The following is a 20,108-nucleotide window of genomic DNA, read 5'->3' as shown; positions in this document are numbered from 1 at the left end:
GAGGCAGCCGCCAGAAACCACCACCAAAACGCAACCAAGGAGGCAGCATCCCTGCTCTGCCCGACGAGGCGAGGACAGCAGTCCACATTGCTCCAACAGGACCCCCAGAGGTACCCACGGGGCTCCTATGGTACCCACAGAGCTCCAATGGCATCCCCAGACACCAGCACCATGCCCATCACCAGCACAGGGGGCTGCTGGAGTCCAGTGATATGGGATGGGGACACACACAAGCTTTTAAAATCAGATCTTTCCTCCTACAACAGTAAATGGAATTTAAAAAAAATAGATATATATTGACACTATATAAATACATAGATAAAGCTGGATTTCAAGACAGGTTGGATGAGCTGATGGTTTTGTGAGTTGGGTAAAGTTCCTTCTAGTGCCTACAAGTTACTCAGTCACTGAACTGTTTTCTGGCTAAACTGCTATTTTGCTTGTGTAAAAAGGTGTGGTGCAAACTTGTGCTCAAATCTTTTATAAGATCCCAAAAAGAAGAATATTTTGCTTTTCCGGACTTTCCAAATGGCGTACGAGTCCATTTGCAGGACGCCTGAGCCGCATCCTTGGGAGCTTCTCAAGGACAGGATTCAGAGCCAAGCCTTGCTGCCAGGATTATCTCTGTGGCCTCTGTGGTTTTTGCTCTATTTCTTTTTTTTCCTTTTTCTTTCTTTCTTTCTTTTTTTTTAAAAAAAAACCCTTTAAATAAAGTTTTATTTTCTAATATACATCAAACAATTTTCATGCAAAGCAGCAGTCATGGAGACATCCAGACACTCCAGGTTCCTTCCTTCCATGTAAGCTCGAAAAAATGATCCATCTGGCTTTGACTTGGATTGAGATGCTTCGTCTTTTCCTCTTTCTGCCTTTTCACACAGGATCCATCTACGATTTTGAACACAGCCAGTACTTGGGCCAGTCTCCAGCACAGCCGGGGTACTTATACGTGTCCAGCGTCTTTTGTGGCTGTTCTCCCTTTGAATTCCCGAGCGTCCGTGCAATCTGCTGCCCTTTGCTGCGCCACAGCCTTTCTTCAGCTCTCGATGGACATGGCTCCGATGAGTTGCTCTACTTTGTATGCCAGACGCTGCCGACGCGCTTGCTCATCCTGCTCCAGGGCCCCGATGAGCTGGTACCAAAAAAAAGGGAGAAAAAATAAAAGAGAGAAAGAAATCAGTGCACGGGAGGGGGTGGCAGAGGCAGGTGGGCAGCAAGATGCGAGCAACTCAAAATGCGGGGGTGTGAAACTTAAATACCAAATGGCAAAGCAACACGGCTGCACTCGCCGATTTGTTGGACTGCTCAGTGTGCATTACCCGCACCACCAATCATTCCCTCTCCTGTACCTTGGACTCCATGTCTCTTGTTTCATTTTGCATGAAAGTGATGAGATTTTGAAACCCTAATTGGAAAATCGCTGCGGCATTGTATCACAAACGCATACATGCAAATAAATGACAAAACCCGTCCTTTTAATGGACATAATTGCAAAATAGGTTCCTCTTGCACTGAAATGAAGGGGTGGAACAGATGGCGAGAACTTGGTTTCAAGTGATGCATTCATTAAAGGAGCTTGTGCTTCCAGGGATGCTTTGCTAAACCGCAACATGGGATTTGTACCACGCTGCTCTCAAAAGATGGGGATGTTTCTGGGGACCTTCACTGGGTTGAGATGATTTTCCACTGCGTTGAGATGATTTTCCACTGCGTTTAGGAGTGGGCTGCGCTGGGCATGCGAAAAGGCTGAGGAATGCAGTTGCTCCTACCATATTTTAGCTCTCAACCCCCTAGGAAGTGCACTACAGGACCCAAAAAATTCTGTGGGTGAAGAGAACAAGGGCAATGGCTGCCTGACCCGTTATGGCACAGAAACACGGCTCCTCTCCCATGCCATGTGTGCTGTGGGGTGCTGTCACGGCGGGGACACCCACCTCCTCGCTGTACTTGCTGATGTAGGAGTAGATCTCGTTGAGCGCACTCAGCATGTTGAACTCGGCGGCGTGCAGGCGCGACTGCTCAGCGAGGTAAGCGTTCATGTCCTGGTCGCTGATGGCGGGGAGCTTGGCGATGTCAGCATAATACCTGTGGGAAAGGAAAGGGGGGCTGTGAGGAACACTGAGGCTCAAAGTGCCCCTCTTCTGCTGGGGATTTACACTAAGCTCTGCAGGAGAAAGGACATTTTTGCTTACATCCAACAAAATGGGATGCTGGTCTGTAAGAGGCTGAAAATGGAATCACAGAATCATTTGGTTGGAAAAGACCTTTAAGATCACTGAGTCTAACCATAACCTGTCCACCACTAAACTGCGTCTCCAAGCACCTCATGTCCCTGTCTTTTAATTTCCCCCAGGGATGGGGACTCAAACACTGCCCTGGGCAGTCCCTTCCAGTGCCTGAAAACCCTTTTAGTGAAGGAATTTTTTCCCCATATCCACTCTAACACTGCTCACCTCTCCACCCAGCTCTTGTAGCTGGGGATGTCCTTGGCATACAGCAGCTTGTTGGAGGGGGAGTCCTTGCCCAGGCGATGCTCCGAGGTGGAGCAGGAATCCATGAAGGTCTGAGCCACCACGGAGAGGCAGGCGTCTGTGATGCTGCCCTTGTGGATGTCAAACACGAACTGGGGGTTTTTGATGACGTTCACCCAGAAGCGGAGAGGGAGGCTGGTGGGAAATCAAGAAACAAAATCAAACGTTAAGACAAAGGCCAGGGAAGGACGATCGCTGCGGTTTGTGTTCCCAACCAGAATACAAATCGGTGGGACACAGCAATGCTGTAAATAGGAGCTGGGCCAGGTCCCTCAAACATCAGTTAGCCCAGTCCTGCCCAGATTGCCAGTGATGGGTCCTAGGCTGGACACCGCTCCCCTGCGCGGTCTGATCCTGTACAGGGCAATGGAGGTGAGAACCTGGTGAGCACCCGGCTGTGCCGGGACAGGCTCGGCGGTAGCGGGCGAGTGGCTCAGGGAGAAGCCCATTAAACTGGGGTCGTTAGAGCAGGAGGTCGTGGTGCAGAGCTGGGCTGGGGGCACTGATGTGGCACTGGGGGCCCCGCGCTCATCAGCCTGGCTGCGCCACAGCCCATCATCTGCCTGCGCTGCAGCAGGCATCAGAGGCTTTGTCCCCAAATCCAGAGGCCTTTGCAATCAAAGGGGAATTATTATTCCTTTTTTCTTTGGCTGTATAGCAGGATCAAAAAACCAGCTGCTGCTTTCCATTACCTTTCAAGTCTGGGCTCTCCCTGGCTCTCCAGCGCTGCAGCCTTAACTCTTGCTGCCCTGCAGCCACGCAGCCTTAACTCTTGCAGCGCCCGCTCCCCCGGCCCCCGTTATCCCAGCTCACTCCTCCAAGCCCCCATTGCTTTGCTTTGCCCTGCTCCAGCATAACCCTTCTCCCATCTCCCCACCAAAATCCCCTTGGTGGGAATGCTGCCGCTGACCAAAGTGCTCAGCAGAGCCCTTTGTTCAGAGGCCAAATTTCTGCCCTTCTCCAGAGCCTCCCTGTGCCCCAGGGCAGGAGGAAGGAGCAGGGCTCTGCTGGTCAGCGCTTTCTTCTCTATTGCTTTAAGAAGTCTCATCTTATGGTTTTATTTTTTTTGTGATTCTAGAGTTTTTATCCTAATAACTCCTTCTGAGGCTTTCAATAAATTGTTTTTAGCTTCCCACAGCCTTAGCAGGGAACCTGGCTTTTGCAGCCGTGATGATTAGAGGCCTTTTAAACCACGAGGAACTCGGGGGGAAAATACAAAGTCTTAAGGCAGCAACCATTTGTTGTGCTTTTCTTCCTTCCTTGCAGAGGTAAATTCCTAACCCATGGAGCTTTTAATCCCAAAATAATGGCAGAGGCAGAGACAGACACGAGAGCTCCTGTTGTTTGGAGAAGGCTGAACCCAGCTGCAGTCCATGCTGGCCACACATGGGGCTGGCTCTGTCCTCTCTTGTCACCTTCTCCCACTGCCCAAATGCTATTGGGAAGGTGCAGCTCTGGCATTTGTGCTACAGCAGGGTGTAGGCAGAGTGCAGTGGTTTAACACTGCACTGAGTTTTCAACTCATGCATGCATGGAGACAAACCCCACTGCAACATCTGCAGGGGGACTAGGACAGCACTGGTGGTGGTTGAAAAGCATCAGCATGGCTTTGTGGTGCATCTCATGCTTTGGAGCTGTGGGACTTGGTTGTTCCCAGCCTTCCCAAAGCTCTTTCCCATTGCTGTTTTACCCCAGGACATAGATAATCGCTCAATACTCAGGTCTGCCCCCACTTCCACTCTCCTCCTTCTCCTCCTCCATTCTTACCAATTGCTCTTCCACGTGTGCCTCACGTCTGTGTCGTGGATGCCATGCTTATCTGCTTGCTCATCCAAGAAATCAAACATGTACTTGATGGCCAGGGGAAGCGCACTGCCGCGATGCACGGTGCTGAACAGCGTCTCGAACAAGTCGTCCACAAATTTCTGCAGCGTGCCCTAATGGGAGCAGCAAGTGAGAAGGTGAAGGGGGGGCCGGGCACACGCTGCACTGGGCAGCGGTGGCAGGAGGGGACGGCAGATGGGACTGCCAGCTCCCTACAGTGCTGCCATGGGGTCTCAAGGCTGCTTTAGGCCCTGTGGGATGCTCCAGCCTGCAGCTACTCATGGCTGCATTCACTCTTCATTTCTACCCTGAAATAATATATTTTGCTTTCAAAAGCAAATCTGCATTATACAGTGCTGAACTCATGGTGAAAGGCACGAAAACACTCCCTGGCTGAGGAAATAGGTTAAATATTTACAGGCACTGCTGCACCTCTCCCACTCTGTGTGTTTTAATACCGTGCAGAAGAATGAAGTGTTGCAGCAATCACCTTGCAGCGCGAGGAGATCCGGGTTGTGTTTCTGTTGCTGCTCCAGGAGGCACCCAAGCCCTGGGGCCCAGGAAAACCTGGCCAGGACAGCCCCCCACAGCTAAGCATCATCAGGGACCACACAGGATGCTGGCAAATGTGTCTAGAGGGACCCCCCTATGCATTTCTCAAGGGAATTCAGCAATTTAGCACACGGCAGTTACCTTTGTCGCTAACAGCCTGGTCAGGTAGATCTCAGACACCATCTTACTGCCCCGGTCTCCTTCCTTCTGGTCTCCGTGGTCGTGGTTTTTGACCAGGTGCCAGACCTTGACACCGCTCTCCAGGTCGGGAGTGATCATGGGGGCGCGGGAGCGCAGGCTGTCGGGGCTGCCAGTGTAGCGGAAGGTGGAGTCTGAGCAAGGGGAAGAGAAGTTGGTCAGGCTCAAAGCAAACCCCTTTTTCATCCCGCTGTCTCATCTCAGTGGTGCCAGCACACTCGCTAATGCCAAAATCATCCACACCAGCGTTTTTATGGGGTAATGAAATGTAATGCCACCCAAGCACCAACACAATTTGGCATTTGCCAAAGATACACATTAGTCTCCACTGAATAGAGCCCTATCCTATAAAGAATAGGCTTTTCTACTCGATTCACATCTGTTACTCGTGTGAACTCACTAATATAGCTCCATACAGGATTTTTCTACGAGTTACAGCTCACGCACATTAACCCCGGGCACCAACCCCTGCAGCACCGGCGCCCTGATATCAGTAAATAATAAGCAGCTGCCCAGCACAGCCAGCACAAGGGGCAGAAGATATTGCTGTTCTTGAGGCTTTCATCAGAGCAACAAGAGCTCCAGCTGAGCACCCACGGCAGAACCTGAGGCCGGTCCCACATCCAGGCTGGGTGGGTCCAGCATCCCTGCCCCTGCCTGGCAGGGAAAGGGGAGTTCAAAGCGGAGCAGACAAATGGTTTTCCCTTAGTTGCTTGGAAACCACAGAGGGATGCAAGATATATTTAACTTCCCAAAGAATGTGCCTCCCTGGATCCCATCCATGGGATCTTTAAGGCAAGACACAGGGCTGAGTAGCCAAACTGTGCATTTTTGGGTTTTTTTCTCAAATTTCTTTGTTCTCTGGGAACCTGGTGCGTTTTCTCAAGTTTAGCCTGCAGTTCCCTGCTCACCCAGAGTATGGGGATCAATCATAAATCAGCCAAGGGAAATACACAAGTCATTACCAAACTAGCTAGATTTTCATCCCTGATTAAGGCTTAGATAAATGAGTACTCCAACTGATATAATTAAGGAGACAGACAGGGGGACAGCTCGGGAAGCATCCAGTAATTCTATTTTTAAACACAGCTCTGTACCGATATATTATAGGGGAAGTAAATAAGTATCTCATTTAAATTCTGTCTGCACAATTAGAAATATTAATCTTAACATGAGCAATGATAGCTCATATTGGTGGTTTGCAAAGCTTTCCCAGCTGACACAGATCGATGAGCGCTGAGGACTCAGGTTGTGCGACCCAGCCTTGGATTTTCCATCACCTGAAGCATGGGAAGCGCTGGGCACTTGGGTGGATTACACAGGAGGGAGAAATGTAGGGAGAAATGCAAGGAGAAATGCCTTTTCTCTTGGCTTTTCCCTAAAGACTCTCTTGTGGACAGCTCCTCAGAACCCTTATTTGAGAAAAAACCCCATTATTTTTGGAGCTATAAATAAGAGGAGGACACAGGTTTGTCAGGAAACCTCTCGTTTGTAAAACATTCTGTAAAATGAAAGATAATGAAAGATCAGTGCACTAGAGGTTTTGCCACTGCTGCCTTTTATGGAAGAATATTATTACTATTATTGTGGATTTAGTGCTATAAACGCACACCTGGCACCTCGCAGACTCATTTGCTCAGGCTGTAGCATCTTCAGGGACCCTCTGGGAAGTGCCAAGCCCTGCTATTATGCAAATAGAGAATTCCCAGGTGCGCACAGCTGAGCACGCTGAGCTGAGATTGCCATTACCCATTTTTGACCCATTAGCTAAGAATTCAGGATCCTCCACTTCGCGAAGAAAAAGATGCCAGAATTGGGCTTTTCTCTCGGAAAAGCCTTTGCAAAAAACCCATCAGCCAAGGACATTTTTCTGTCTGGCATGTGAACGTGCTTTCATTCTGGCTGACGTGGTGTGGTCTGTGGGGGAAGCTACTGCTTTTTTCTCACCCAATTGCCTTATGGTGTTGCCCTCCTGCAACAAAGGCAGCCTCAACACCAGCCCCATCACGACAGATCCCCATTTAAGGCTGTGACACTGGTGTCACGCCTGGCTCCAGGCTGGTTTGAAGGTGCAGGAGCAATGCCCGGCCGCTCTCCATGAGCCGTGGTGTCCCAGCACGTAACTCGGCTCCTTACCGTATCTGCTGATGGATGTCCGGGATATGCTGGCAGAAGCAGGGATGTTGTATGAGGAGGTCTGCTTGGGAACCAGAGCCACAACTGAGCGGTCTGATACCTGGAAAAGGAGGAGAAGACATCAGCAATCCCATTGCCCGCACTGCCATTGCCAGCTGCTCATCCAGATACGCAGGTGACACAAAGCCCTGGTCCCAGGGTGGGCAGGGAGCTGTAGGCACAGGATGGGGTTCCCCAGGGCATGGGGAGCAATGTTGGCACCAGCCCCAGTGGGGACGTGGTCCTGGCCCAGTTGAGCTCCATAGCAAGGGACTGGAGAAAAGGAGTGATAAGTCAAAAGATAGACTGAAGATGTTTTCGGTCGTCCTGATTTAAGATCATGCTTTATCCAATAAAAATGAGAATCTCAAGAATTGTTGTGATCTAATTAAAGTAACAATGCAGAGGGAATAAAACGGCTATAATAACGTTATGGACCATAAAACATTCCTATTAAACCATTTTTTATTTTAGCAATTTTTACGAACTTTAAAAGTTTGATTTAGAGCTGAGCGAGTCATAAAGCCATCTTTCAGGGTATTAAATTGTCAGTCCCTCTACTGCACCAGAGAAGGAATTAAATGCTGGGAAGTCAAACTATAAATGAACATTAGTGCTAACAAGATTTTGTTATAGCAGATTTTAGTAGCCATGTTTAATTTTATGCTCCCTATAAATCTAGTAGTCACTGGAAGTTTTTTAACTTATTTCCCTTAATTAAGAATCTCCAGGTTTCCAGGGAACGGGCCTGAGTGTCTTTTAATTTTGAACTCGTGGCCCGTGGAGCAGAGAGCAGAGTCACCACATCTTGCAGAATGACAGAGCCACCGGGGCCCAGCCCACAAATCACTGTGAGGAGCTGTACAAAGGAAACAATTTCTCACACCAGAGAAATCGCATTTGGGGCTGAGTCCTCCATTATTTGCCAAGAGTCCTGTGAGGATGGTCTCTGTGCACGGGGATGCTGCAAGGAGCAGCTGAGCTTTGCTCCCCCTGCATCAGCAGAAGGGGGTTCAGGCCACGTCCACAAAGTAACCTGCACAGAGTGATTGTCGCTGCCCGCAAGGCTTTGGGTTCCATCCAGATGAAAAACTTCATGTAAAAATGCGAGTTATTATCACTAGTGATAGTGGAAATAATAGTCACTTATGTTTCGCAGTAAAAAAGTGAGATATTTCTAAGCAAAACACTTAAAACACCTCTGTTATTTCCTCTTCTGCTCCTGCCTCTCTTCATCCAATTTATTAAGTTGCTGGAAGAAGCGATCAGTGGTGATATTACTTATTTTCTGAGGCTGTCATTAGCTGCCACTTCAGTTCAATCTCACCAGGGAGAAACCTGAGCGCCAGCAGCCCAGGGTGCTCCCACTCCGCATCTGCTGGGATCCATCTCCACCAGGGCTGTGGTTAACTGGGAGAGCAGCTTTGAACATTGCACACATGTACAGAGCACTCTCACTCTCTAAATTTTGGGTCGAATGGCTCTTGTCAGCTAAAAAATACCAGCGAGCAAATTAGATGTACCACACATTGGTTCCCCATCTTGCTCCGCTATTGCCGCACTCCTATAAAACCCTAGAGATGACTACAAAGCTGCCTGCCTGGCTTACAACTTTATAAATATTCCGATTCTTCTACAAGCTGGAAACATGCTGCACAAAGCACCTTAAAGGAAAGAAAAATGAAAACTGGAGCTGGGGAGAGCAGCAGTGCAGAAACCCAGACAATAACACTGCGCTTGCATGGGGCAGCAATTGTTCAGCGAGGATGCTGAAGATGCTGCGAGGATGCTTAGGATGCGGCGAGGATGCTGCAAGGATGCTGGCTCCACAGCCACGCCACCTTCAGCTCCTGGGTCTCATTTTCCACACAAATCTTCCCTCTCTGCTTCTAATTTGTCATTTAAACCAGTTTTCTAGTCTCTGGGCCCTTCCAGCCTCACAGGCTGACAGGTATTCATGCTCTGCTGCCTCGGAGTTAACCTCGCATGAGCCACTGTAAATCATTTGATATTAAATTCCGTGTTTCATTTTTCTTGAGTAAAGCCACGTGGGTGAGACTCTCCCATGGAGTTTAATAGGCATGAAACCAAAAGGATACTACATCAGTGTAACACAATTCCTTTGACTCAGTTTAAAAGCTCTGGAGAATGTAACAAAGAATTGCACCTATTTAACCTACACATCTTTTTTACAAATGAAGAAATAAGCAGTAGGCATACAGTTCTCTACATAATTATATAAAGTGATTAAAAAATATTACAGAAAGATTAATATTTTTTTTAAAATCCGATCTGTTTTTTGCATGTGAAGGCTTCCCAATGAAAACTGCATTTCATTGGTTGACAGAGATATATTTTGTATTTTTATCATCCTAAACATGTAGAAAACAAAAGTAATTGTGTCAAAAACCCAGCAGCCAAGTGTGGGGCTGAGAAAATCTGGGCATTAAATCCCAGCCCTGTGCAGAGCCTGCCTCAGCGCAGGCTGATTTGGTCCCTGGCAGGAGCTGGAGCCCAGCACCTGACCAGGAATAAAGACAAGAATAAACCAGCTCTGAATAAAAGATGGAGAGAGCTTTACTGAGCTAGCTTTTGTTTTCCTCTAGAAATTTAGAAATAATGTTCGCCAGTCCTCCAGATGACAGAAAAATCTAGATTTCATTTTTATGTCTTGAACCCTGTGTGCTTTGTATGTAAGAGTCCTGTGAAAATGGTGAGAAGTCATCCTTGAAACTCAGGTGATTTTATACCCTCTTCTACGCTGTGCCCTTGCCTGTATATTTGTTTTACTGTGTCGTCCTGGAGCATCTGTATTTTTGGTACCTAATAAAAACATTTATTACTCAAACAGAAAAAACCCAAACTGGTAGGAATAAAAAAAAAAGTAAATAAAAATTGCTGTATGTTTTTGGCAAAAGCCTGGCCTTGACGAGATTTCTGTGGCAGTGCAGGAAATGTGTGACCACCACCTGGTGAGACATTGGGCAGCAAACTTCTGCTGTGCTCCAGAGCAAACCTGGCACTGAAACGGCAGGAAAAGCTGCAGCATCTCAATTTTGTTTATTTTTAAGGGTAAACTCGCTGCTCAGGATTTTCCACAGGCACCAACATGAAAGCACTCCCTCCCCTCGCGCCCAGCACAAAAACGGCTTTTGCTTCTGACTTCCTTAAGATGACTTTTAGAGATCAAGGTGTAATAAAGTCTCGCTGCTTCCCTGCATGTTGGTTAATCCCTTGCAACTGTCAGGTAAAACAGATTTCAGAAACAATGGAATTCATCTGCACCACTCCTATGACATTTTACAGCAATCTGTGTTTAAATCCTCCAGGGTGCTTGGAAAAACTGACCCTCGAGGTGCTTTTTTACATGCACTTTGCATATTTATGCCATTCTCTCTGCTTCACTCCTTGATTATAGGGCTCCTGTCAATGCTGGCTCACATTCAACTTACACAGCATGAGTCATACTGATGGACTGGAGATGGTGTATGCACAGGGAAAGACGCCAGATTAAATACTAAACACTCCAGTGTAGGTAGTGATGGACAGCAGTAGGTTACGGGTCCTAATTAATGCACTTATCCTCTGCTGCAGACAGACTCTGAGTGAAAGCCTTTTATTCTCTGCAGCCAAACCTTCCTCAGCTCCATTTTTCCCTCTTCTTCCATCTTTCGCACACTGTAAGAAGCCCTTTCCAACAGATGCAGCCTGGACTGGGGCACACACGCTGCAAAAGCTAAAGATGGCATCAATCTCTCAGATCACCTTGCCTACCTTGGCTGATGCACCACAGAGCATCTTTACCATCCACCTTCATTTTATATGACTTTAGTGGCAAAACCCCTGTTACTTGGCTTGGAAGACTGGGTCTGGGTCTTAAGGGGTTTCATGTCACTCTGCAAGAAGCAGCCCCCGATATTCACCCTTTCTTGACCTGGTTTCATCCTGTCCCCTCCATGTGACAGCATTTGCCCCGTTTCCCTTCGTCACTCCTTGCTCAAGAGTCAACGGGTAGGAAGACCAAGGGTATGAGATGAGCGGCCACTGCAGCCTGGTGCTTTGGATCAGATCCTCTCACCGTGTGGTGTCTGCTGGGCCCTGGAGGAAGGCAGGGGCTTCTCTTCCCTTGTGGTCCATCCCTCCCCGAGCCCCGCATCTCCGGCAGTGGCAGCTCAGCCCGCTCCAGCACTCTATCTCACTCGCACGGCTGGCGGTTTTAATTTAGCCAATTTTCAACTCTGCTAGGTTCTTTAAGATCCATGTCAAGGTTGCTTTCTCGTCTAATGCATAAGCACATTGAACCCTTCTGGTTTATCATACAAATGTGACCTCCCTGTCTGTCTTCCTAGATGAGATACTTGGGAATTACATTTCTGCTCTGTTTTTCTTCCCTCCCGGCAGCTTTCTGGGAGCTGTCTGCTGGGGCCACTTTCTTACCTGATAATGCATCAAGGTGTTCAAGCGCTTCCAATCTCCCTCAATCTTGGTGGTGATGTCTTCATCCTGCAGGACCACACGAGCTATCCGGCCCTGCCGCCACTCTGCAGGAGAGGCAGAAACCAGGCAGGTGCCGTGGTCAGAGAGGGAAAAAGCACCAATGGGCTCCATCCACTTCTGCCCCAGGTAACTCCCGGACAGAGGAGTCTGCAGCACAGTCCAACTCCCAGAAAGGCACCCAGAGAAAGCCAAATTCTGCTCTTACATCTTACAACTGCAAGGAAGGTCACACCAATAGTTTTCTTGCAGGGAAGTGCAGCATTTTAATTCTCATGCAGACAGTCCTGCAGTGTTTAACTAAACCGAGGTGCAGGAGCTTCCCAGCCCCTCTAGCTCTGGTAAGAGACACAGGCTTGAGGAGAAGCTTTGCTCAGTAGAGTTAAGGATTCATTCACTCTGTGATCATGGACAATTGGCTGATACCACAGAGTTAAAACCTATCTTGCCCATACTTTCTAGGGGCAGAACCGTGTGTGTTGTGCAGCCTGAGCTCTGGCTTTCAAGCTCTGCAAAACCCACGGGGAGTCCCTGATAACAACCACCTCCCTCATCTTTCCCTTCCTATGAGGCCGGGAGGCTCCTACCCAAGTCCATGTCAACAGCTCTGGGTCTCTGGGAATATGGGACGTTTTTGTATACGGCATCCAGGATCTTCTCTTTGACTTGAGTGATAGTATCACAGTTCAGCACCTTCACGGGAATCTCTGGGCTGTTCTCATTATCCGGGTTCACACAGTTTAGGATCTGGAAGGAAAGAACCACACCATACTCTAAAGGGCTTCAGAAAAGCATCCAGGAGAACTGTAACCACGTATGTCAAAAAAACCCCACGAAAACCCCACTGCATCCCTATCGGCATCACTGCTGTTGCATCTAGTGTATCTTGGTAACGATTACTAAGGAGGCCTGGATATCCATTTTCATTTGCTAGAGGGAGGGCAATGCCCAATGTGCAGGTGGATGAAACGCTCCCTTCAAACCCTGCCTTTCAAAGCCTCCGCTCAGGCTCTTCGTACCTGCAGACGAGGGGCAGCCCTGACTTGGGCACGACTCTAGCAGCATGAGGTTTATTGCACTGGCAACATCTGTGCTTCACAGTAGTGTCCAAATCACAGGCCTGAAGGTGAGCACAGCTCATGTCCGAGTGAGGAGGACAGAAGCGATTCAATGGCAGCTTCAACAGCCATCACTCACCAGAGTCTTGTACTCAATTTGCTGCCGGATCAGCTTGTCCTCGCTGAGGGAGTAACGTGCTTCTCCTGTGATGGCATCGATCGGACCTTTCTCCATCTGCTGCTTGATGGCACAGTAGAGCATGAAGAGCGGCTCCCCAGCGCATTCCTACACGAGACAGACAGCAGAACGAACCCAGGGTGAAGGTGGCATCTCCTCCAGGGTCACCAGCCTGCAGACAAGTTCAGCACAGGCACAGTCTGTGCCATTGACTCCATCTTTAGCACATGCAGGCTCAGCCCCCAGCAGCTCCTGGAGAGGGCAGCCAAAACCATGAGCTCCATGGCTCAATGGATATGTTGTTTTTGGCTTGATAACTCTCTACTGAATCTATAATGGCTGTAAAAAAGGGAATTTGAGACCTTGATCTCATTGTTCACCCCCAGGAAGCAAATACTGCGGGGCTTCCAAAACCACAAATTAAGTTAAAAAATATGGAGATTTAAGTGAGAATTTCCCCTAAGCACTAAGGGGGTGCAACAAAAACCCCATTCCATGAGAATGACCGCAGGCTGTCTAAGAGCTGAGCACGGAGGCTGTGACAGCTTGGCTCACTCCGGGTGTTGCATCTTGGAGCAAATTCCCACCTCCTGTTTCCAGCCCAGATCCACCCTGGGGATGGCCAGTGGGTGAGACAGCACCGTGGCAGCAGGGGCTCAGTGCCACCCCTCCTTACCTTGAGGAACTTGTGGAGGAGGAAGGCAAACCAGTTGGTCAGCATCTTCTCAGCCACTGACTCGGTCCTAGGAAAGCCAGGAGCACACACACATTACAGACAAAACCAAACCACGCAGCAGAGGACTCCAAATGTCCATGGGTGGCACCACCCAGCTCCTGAGCAGGCAGGGAGCAGCATGCGGTTGTCCCCCCTCTACCCCGGCATTGCACAGAGGTGACAGCAGCCTGCCCAGCTGACAGCTGCCACGGCCTGACGGGGCTGGGGACAGGGAGCCTGGTGACACTCGGCTCCTCGCACGTGGTGCAAATTACAGCCTGACTCAGAAAATCACTGAGATTTGAGGTGTTGCTGGCAATCAGAGACAGCAAGTGACAATGGCAGGGAAATTGCAGCTTTCTCCCCAGTCCCACCCAGTGTCCTCTCCCGACATTGTGCCCAAGATTATCTCTAATTTAAATACAATAGCTCCTAATGATAGATTTTAATCCTGGCTCTGCAGGACCTGGGGGACTTTCCTTAAAGCACCACAATCCCTTTTCCTGGGACAGAGAGGCTGTGCTGGGTCATCTGTACCAAATAAACCTGGGCTTTCACTCCCCAGTTCCTCTTGTGTAGGGAGAAGGGAAAAAAAACCCCAATGAAACCAGGTGAAAGACTGAAAATCAAACCTTGGAAAATGCAAACATCTGCTGGTGAGAACCAGAACAAAAAATCTTATCAGCTACTGTAAGGAAAATAATTCATTTCCAGCAAAACCAGAACAGGGACCATGCCCACTTCCGCCTTCACTGTGAGCCTGCAGCTGGGAATGGGCACCTCTCTGCACCTTCATCCCCGGGGCCATCCCTGCCATCTGTCACCATGCCACTGAGGCAGCCAGGAGCTGCCCAGAAGGACCCATTTTCCCTATTCTCCCCCATCGGCTCTGCTGTCTTCAATTAGAGACTGCCTCTCGGTATGTATTTAGACAGCATCCCACATGTTTGAAAACACTGGCATTTAATGAAAAACACACTACAGAAGCAACAGGGTTTGATCCCAACATCGAGCAGATCAAGCATAAACAGGAGCCACAGATTTCAGCAAACAAAAACTGACGCCAGTCAGCAAAGGGACCCGGGGTCACGTTATCCATCATCTCTCAGGATCACAACATCTGCCAGGAATTTGTGAAAATGTCTGCAGATCCCCAAAGATTTTAAGCCTGAATTGATTAACTGCCTAAAAATTCATCCTACATGTTGACACAGACATTGTTCTCCAGTTTAAAATATTGCAGCCACCCAATTAGGGAGGAGAAGCACAAGCACACTGCCACACCAGTGAGCCATGGAAAATGGAGAGGCAGTGACACAAAGTAAAGAATAGGTGAAAAACCCAGAAAGTGATACATGCAAGACTCCAGGGTGAATATTAATTTAACAAACTACTTCATTAATAGAATATTAAATTAAGAACTGGCAAGCCTCCCCACCAGCCCTACCAGTGAACTAATGCTGTGTCCTGTCCCTGTTGGCTTCGTGTGGTCTGACACCAATACCGGCGCCATAAAAATAACTGAAATACAGACTGACAGAGAAGTTTGGGTATTTTGTGTGGGAGAAGGGTATCGGTTTCTTCCATGACTAGCTGTTCCCTTTTATTTCTTTATCAGAAATATGAGATCAGATGAATGGAGCAGCAAAAAGAAACAGCTCGGAGCGTCTCTGTCAAATCCCATTTCTCCTTCCCTCCAAGCAGCGAATCTCTCTCTCATCTCGACACAAACTGATGCTGTGAGATATTTGCAGTGCATCAGTCCCGGGGATGGCCAGCAATTGAGTTAATCATCACTGTCCTCCACCGGAGGAGGAATGGGGCTGCTTATAACCTCCATTGCTGCCAGTTATGGCTGCAGGCTCCCTGCAAACGAGTTTGCTGTGTGTACCTTCCCTGGCCCCTCTGCCTTTGAAATGGGACGGGAGCTGCAGGCTATGGTCCTGCTCCATCTCTGCTATCTGAAACGCTGTTATGAATCTGCCTCTGAAAATAAGAAGAAGATTAACATGGCAGGGTAGGATCCCTAAACCTGGAGAAAACCCTTCTCGCCCTGACCGCATAGCACAGGCAAACCGCGATCCAGAGATGATTTTCCAAAGGAGTCTGACGCCAGCAGCCAGCGCCTTGACTGCTCCTCCAACTTTCTGAGACACCGGGAATAAACCAAAACTAAACAAAAAGAGCTGAGAGAACCCCAGAAAATAAATATGTATTTTATTAATTTACCCTGCCATATCTAGGTCTCAGAACTGCTGTGAGCTGCGCTCTGTGCCAGGAACCAGAGCAGCTATTTGATTTAATGTCAACTTTCTTGCTGTCTCCCATGAGGGGCAGTCATGGAAGAAAGAGAGAGGGGGGAAAGCGAGGAAGAAAGAGAGAAAGAACTGAGTGCCAATTATCAGCTGCTGCCACCAGAGAGCTCAAAAACCCTGTGTCTCACTTTGTGGCTGATCACTCCTTATTAAGTCAGAGCAAGATGGGCCAGTCCAGGCTGTTCTGTTCACCAGCATCACCACAGGGCTGGGACAGGGCTCCAGCTGCAGGATTAATGGGGCCTGTAGTGACAGGACAAAGGGTAACCCTTTTAAGGGTGGAGATTCAGACTAGATAAAGGAAGAAATTTTGACAATGAGAGGGGTAAAACACTGGACCAGGTTGCCCAGAGAGGGGGGAGATGCCCCATCCCTGGGAATATTCAAGGTCAGGTTTCCCCTGAAATGGCCAAATCCTGGCAGGACATTCGATGCTGCTGGCACTGCCCATGGCCCCATCTCTTTGCTGGATGGAGTGGGCACAGCTCTGATCACCAGCCATGTGTTTTTTGGAAAACCGCAAAAAGTCATTATTGATGGCTGAGGCAGAAGACGCCTTCCCACCGACTTGTCAAACCACGGGGGAAATTAAGACGGCTTCCTTTTCCGAGATGAGTTATTGCCTCCGCAAACACAGCCAGATTTAAAGCAATTTCCTGTCAAGTATATTCATTATGGCTGGAGGAATCCCTGAAATCTTCCTAGAGCTGCGAAACCCTCCCCTTGCCTTCACTCTCTTGCTCCAGCAAGACGCTGGGAGAGCCACATGCATGGGGCAGCCCCGTTCCTGCCCCTGGCTGAGGCCAGGCTCTACAGCACAGCCAGGACCTGAAAGGGACACAGGAGAAAGGAGGGTCATGAGTAGGGTTAACCCTGGGGCCTGGAGACAGGCAAGGAAATGGATGGGTCATCCAAAATCCCACATGGAGAGCAGCGTTTTCCTTCCCACACCAGCACCTTGGTGCAGCAGAGCCCCTAGATGCCACCAGCAGTGTGGCTGTGTCAGCCCAGGGGACCACCCTGACCCATGTTACCTGCGCAGGAGCAGTTTGGGGTGGTTCTTGTTCTCCAGGTTCTTCTCGATGAGGTCTGAGAGCAGCTGCTTCAGCACATCAGTGGCATACTCCAGCTTGCCCTGCAGCCCCGTCATGATAAGCGAGGCCACATTGCCGCGGTCGCGCATGGAGAAGCTGCGCTGAAGCTCCAGTGTGCGGATGAAGGGCAGCAGGAAGACCTTGTTGTTGATCAGCTGTGCAAACAGCTTCAGGGCCTTCTCCACACTCTGCTGCCCGTTCCCTTGGACCTGTGGAGGAGGAGAGCGTGGCCGTCAGGCAAGGCATGGGAGGACCCAAGCACTATGGGTGTAGGAACATTTAACCATGGATGCCCAGGCCAGCACCCCGTCTCTCAGGGTTTCAGCATCCCCAAATGTGGTCTCTGGCCTGTCCTAAACAAGTGTCACCCTCTCTGTCCCCCCTAGCACGGCTCAATTTAATAACTGCTCTGAGCTGCACTCTTTGCATGCCATAAACCTGCTGCTATGAGGCTAACAGCCCTATAAATGTCGCACAATTCTGCTTGTTCTGCACAAAAAGTGACACTCTTGTGAGTAAATTAAATACCAATTGCTTTATTATGGGACAAGTGTAAAAAATTAATTGAGGCTTTCAGCCAGTTGCAGATTCGAGTAATTCATTACAAGTGAAAATGATGAACTACATTAAGCAACTCTTTACCAAACATCTTGGAGACTTATGTATTGGTTTCACTAACGTTACATAATTAAGCAACTGTGTAATTGGCAACACATTTATCACTTCTGCAGTTCTGTTTTTCATGAGTAAAACAAATAAAAAGCATTCATATTTGTTTGCTAGGGCATCAGCTTATTTGGCAGTTTAAACAGTGAACATAATGTGTGGGACTGGAAAACTCAGGGCATGGGAATGAGTTGGGAGAGGCTCTTCAGAGCCTGTTTGAGATTTACCAGCACCACAACAACTGCTCAGTGCTGGTGCCCACTGGAAAGGAATTGGATTTGATGCATTAATGCTCAGCAGTGCTTGCCTGGAGCATTAATGCAGCCGTATGGAGCATGAGCAATCAAGACTTCGTCCTCTTACACCTCTGGCTGAAGATCTCGGCCACCTCCCAGTCTGTGTGAAGGGCTTTCAGGGTTTACTGGAGCAATACCAACCTCAGAGGTTGCTGAGTCTGGGACCTCCAGACACCTCCTGACGGGGGACAGTCCCACGCTTGGTGACAGATTATGGTTCCTGAAGCACCATCACTCTTTTTGGCACTCTCCCAGGTAAGCAGGGCCCATCTGCAAGGCGAACTGATGGACCCTTTCATGTTACCGATTTTCCTAAATCCTTAGTGAAAATCGTCTATCTGTATTTACAGACACTAGCGGAAAAAACAGGGAGATGGAAGTGCTCATTGGGGATGCCTGGGCACGGCGCTTGCCCTCCTGTGGACAAGCCATGGAACAGCAGCAGGAGGATGCTCCGGGCAGGAGGATGCTCTGAGCAGGATGGTCCAGGGGAGGATGGTTCCGGTGCACAGCCATCCCCTGCCCCGTAAGGTGGTTAAAAAGGACTTTACAGGGACACCTGGCATGCTTTGCTGCTGGCCTATAGCAATATAAAACCCCATAAAATAAAAGTAAAGCAACACACGGGAGAAGAAACCAAAAGGAGTTAAGCTGTGTGCAACAGAGATAAAACACCAGCTTCATTAAAATGAACTCGGGGCTGATCCTGCTAACCCCAGCATCCCTCATAAGATTCGGAGTGGAAAGAATAAAGGTGCTTTGGGCTTTCTCCCCAAGAGTTCAGGGAAGCTCTGAAGGGCTGAGGCACAGCCTGATCGTTACCTCCAGTTCCCGCAGTACAGGGTGGTCCTCGATGCCAGGGAAAAGGACCCTCATGGCATACGTCCGATAGTCGAGGTAGGGGATCCCGGCGCGGTCCAAGTCGCTGGTTAATTCATTGATGTCTGTCTGCAGCTCTGCAAAAGCTGTTTGGGGAGAACAAGAAAAAAACAGAGCTCCAGGAGCTGCGGCTGCAGGGCAGTGGTTTTGGGAGGGCTGGCTGCTCCCATCGAGGCACAGTAGCAAACAGGGCAGCTCAGGACACTGACTTGGGAGAGACTGCATGGCTCAGAGACCCTCACCTATGGAGACTGCGTCTTGGCAGCTGAGAGTGAGAGCACACACACAACACTGAGCAGATGCCGAGAACAAAAGATGCTCATTAATTTGTATGCAGTTCACACCTGTGTGTACACACCTAAAACACCTTTAAAGGCTGCAGACAGCAATAAGATCTGTTTTCATAACTTTGTACCTCCCACATTTTCAACAGTTGCCAAAATAATCAAACCTGATGCAGATCGAATCCAAGCAGAAACTGCCTGCTGCAGGAGTCAGGAGAAATTTATTCTTCCTCTCATAACATCACATCACCATTTTATACAGCTGTACAGGTGTCCCTGTGTTCATTCTTCAGTGTATCAAATGCCGGCTCAGGAAGGTCTCTGTACCCCAGCCAGGCTGTGCCCATGACAAAGCTGTGCTCTCTCCTCAATATATCTCATTTTCTGTCCTAGTCTTTCAAAGCGATCCTTTTAAAATCAGCTGAACAAATCCAATGCAAGTCTCTATGTACACAGAGGTCACACTATGAAATTTGCAGCTATTTATTTTTCTTTGATTCACTAAGCTCCCTTGCAGCTTGAAGGACGCATGAAACAGCAGCAGCATTCCTCCTCAGAGCACTTTTTATCTCACCCCCCAGCTGCAGAAAGCATTGCCCACCACCAGCCCTTGCAGGCTCAGCCACCTCCTTGCAAGGGCCACTCGTCTGGGTCACGCTCTGCGACTGGCAGGTCCGGCTCCTTCACAGAACACACAAGATTCCCCAGGAGCAAAGGCTCAGGGAGCTTCTCCCTGTCCCTCAGCCCTACTCTGGGATCAGAGACTGGAGGAAGGACCGGCCCAGCTTTCCAGCCCTCCTGCCTTCATTTGGGATACACGCTGCTTCTCAGGATCTGGACCTCCTCCAC

The 20,108-nt window shown here is 49.0% G+C and overlaps 1 protein-coding gene across 1 annotated transcript in view; it reads right to left on the bottom strand.

The window, feature by feature from the left end:
• Nucleotides 1-723: 723 nt before the first annotated feature.
• The window catches only part of LOC104547637 (plexin-A2), a gene marked incomplete at its 5' end in the record, with an annotated part of 57,184 nt that continues 37,799 nt past the window's right edge, over nt 724-20,108 (bottom strand). The window contains 12 exons of the mRNA XM_010193422.1: nt 724-1,132; nt 1,935-2,085; nt 2,454-2,666; nt 4,299-4,468; nt 5,049-5,239; nt 7,242-7,341; nt 11,718-11,821; nt 12,362-12,521; nt 12,972-13,118; nt 13,687-13,753; nt 17,075-17,343; nt 18,919-19,061. Of these exons, the coding sequence (XP_010191724.1) occupies nt 1,037-1,132; nt 1,935-2,085; nt 2,454-2,666; nt 4,299-4,468; nt 5,049-5,239; nt 7,242-7,341; nt 11,718-11,821; nt 12,362-12,521; nt 12,972-13,118; nt 13,687-13,753; nt 17,075-17,343; nt 18,919-19,061 (1,811 nt within the window). The remainder of the gene's footprint in view (nt 1,133-1,934; nt 2,086-2,453; nt 2,667-4,298; nt 4,469-5,048; nt 5,240-7,241; nt 7,342-11,717; nt 11,822-12,361; nt 12,522-12,971; nt 13,119-13,686; nt 13,754-17,074; nt 17,344-18,918; nt 19,062-20,108) is intronic.

Source organism: Mesitornis unicolor, unplaced genomic scaffold (assembly GCF_000695765.1).
Source record: "Mesitornis unicolor isolate BGI_N332 unplaced genomic scaffold, ASM69576v1 scaffold12161, whole genome shotgun sequence".
Taxonomy (NCBI): Eukaryota; Metazoa; Chordata; class Aves; order Mesitornithiformes; family Mesitornithidae; genus Mesitornis; species Mesitornis unicolor.
Note: the sequence above shows the minus strand (reverse complement) of the source record. Positions and strands in the feature narration are given on the sequence as shown.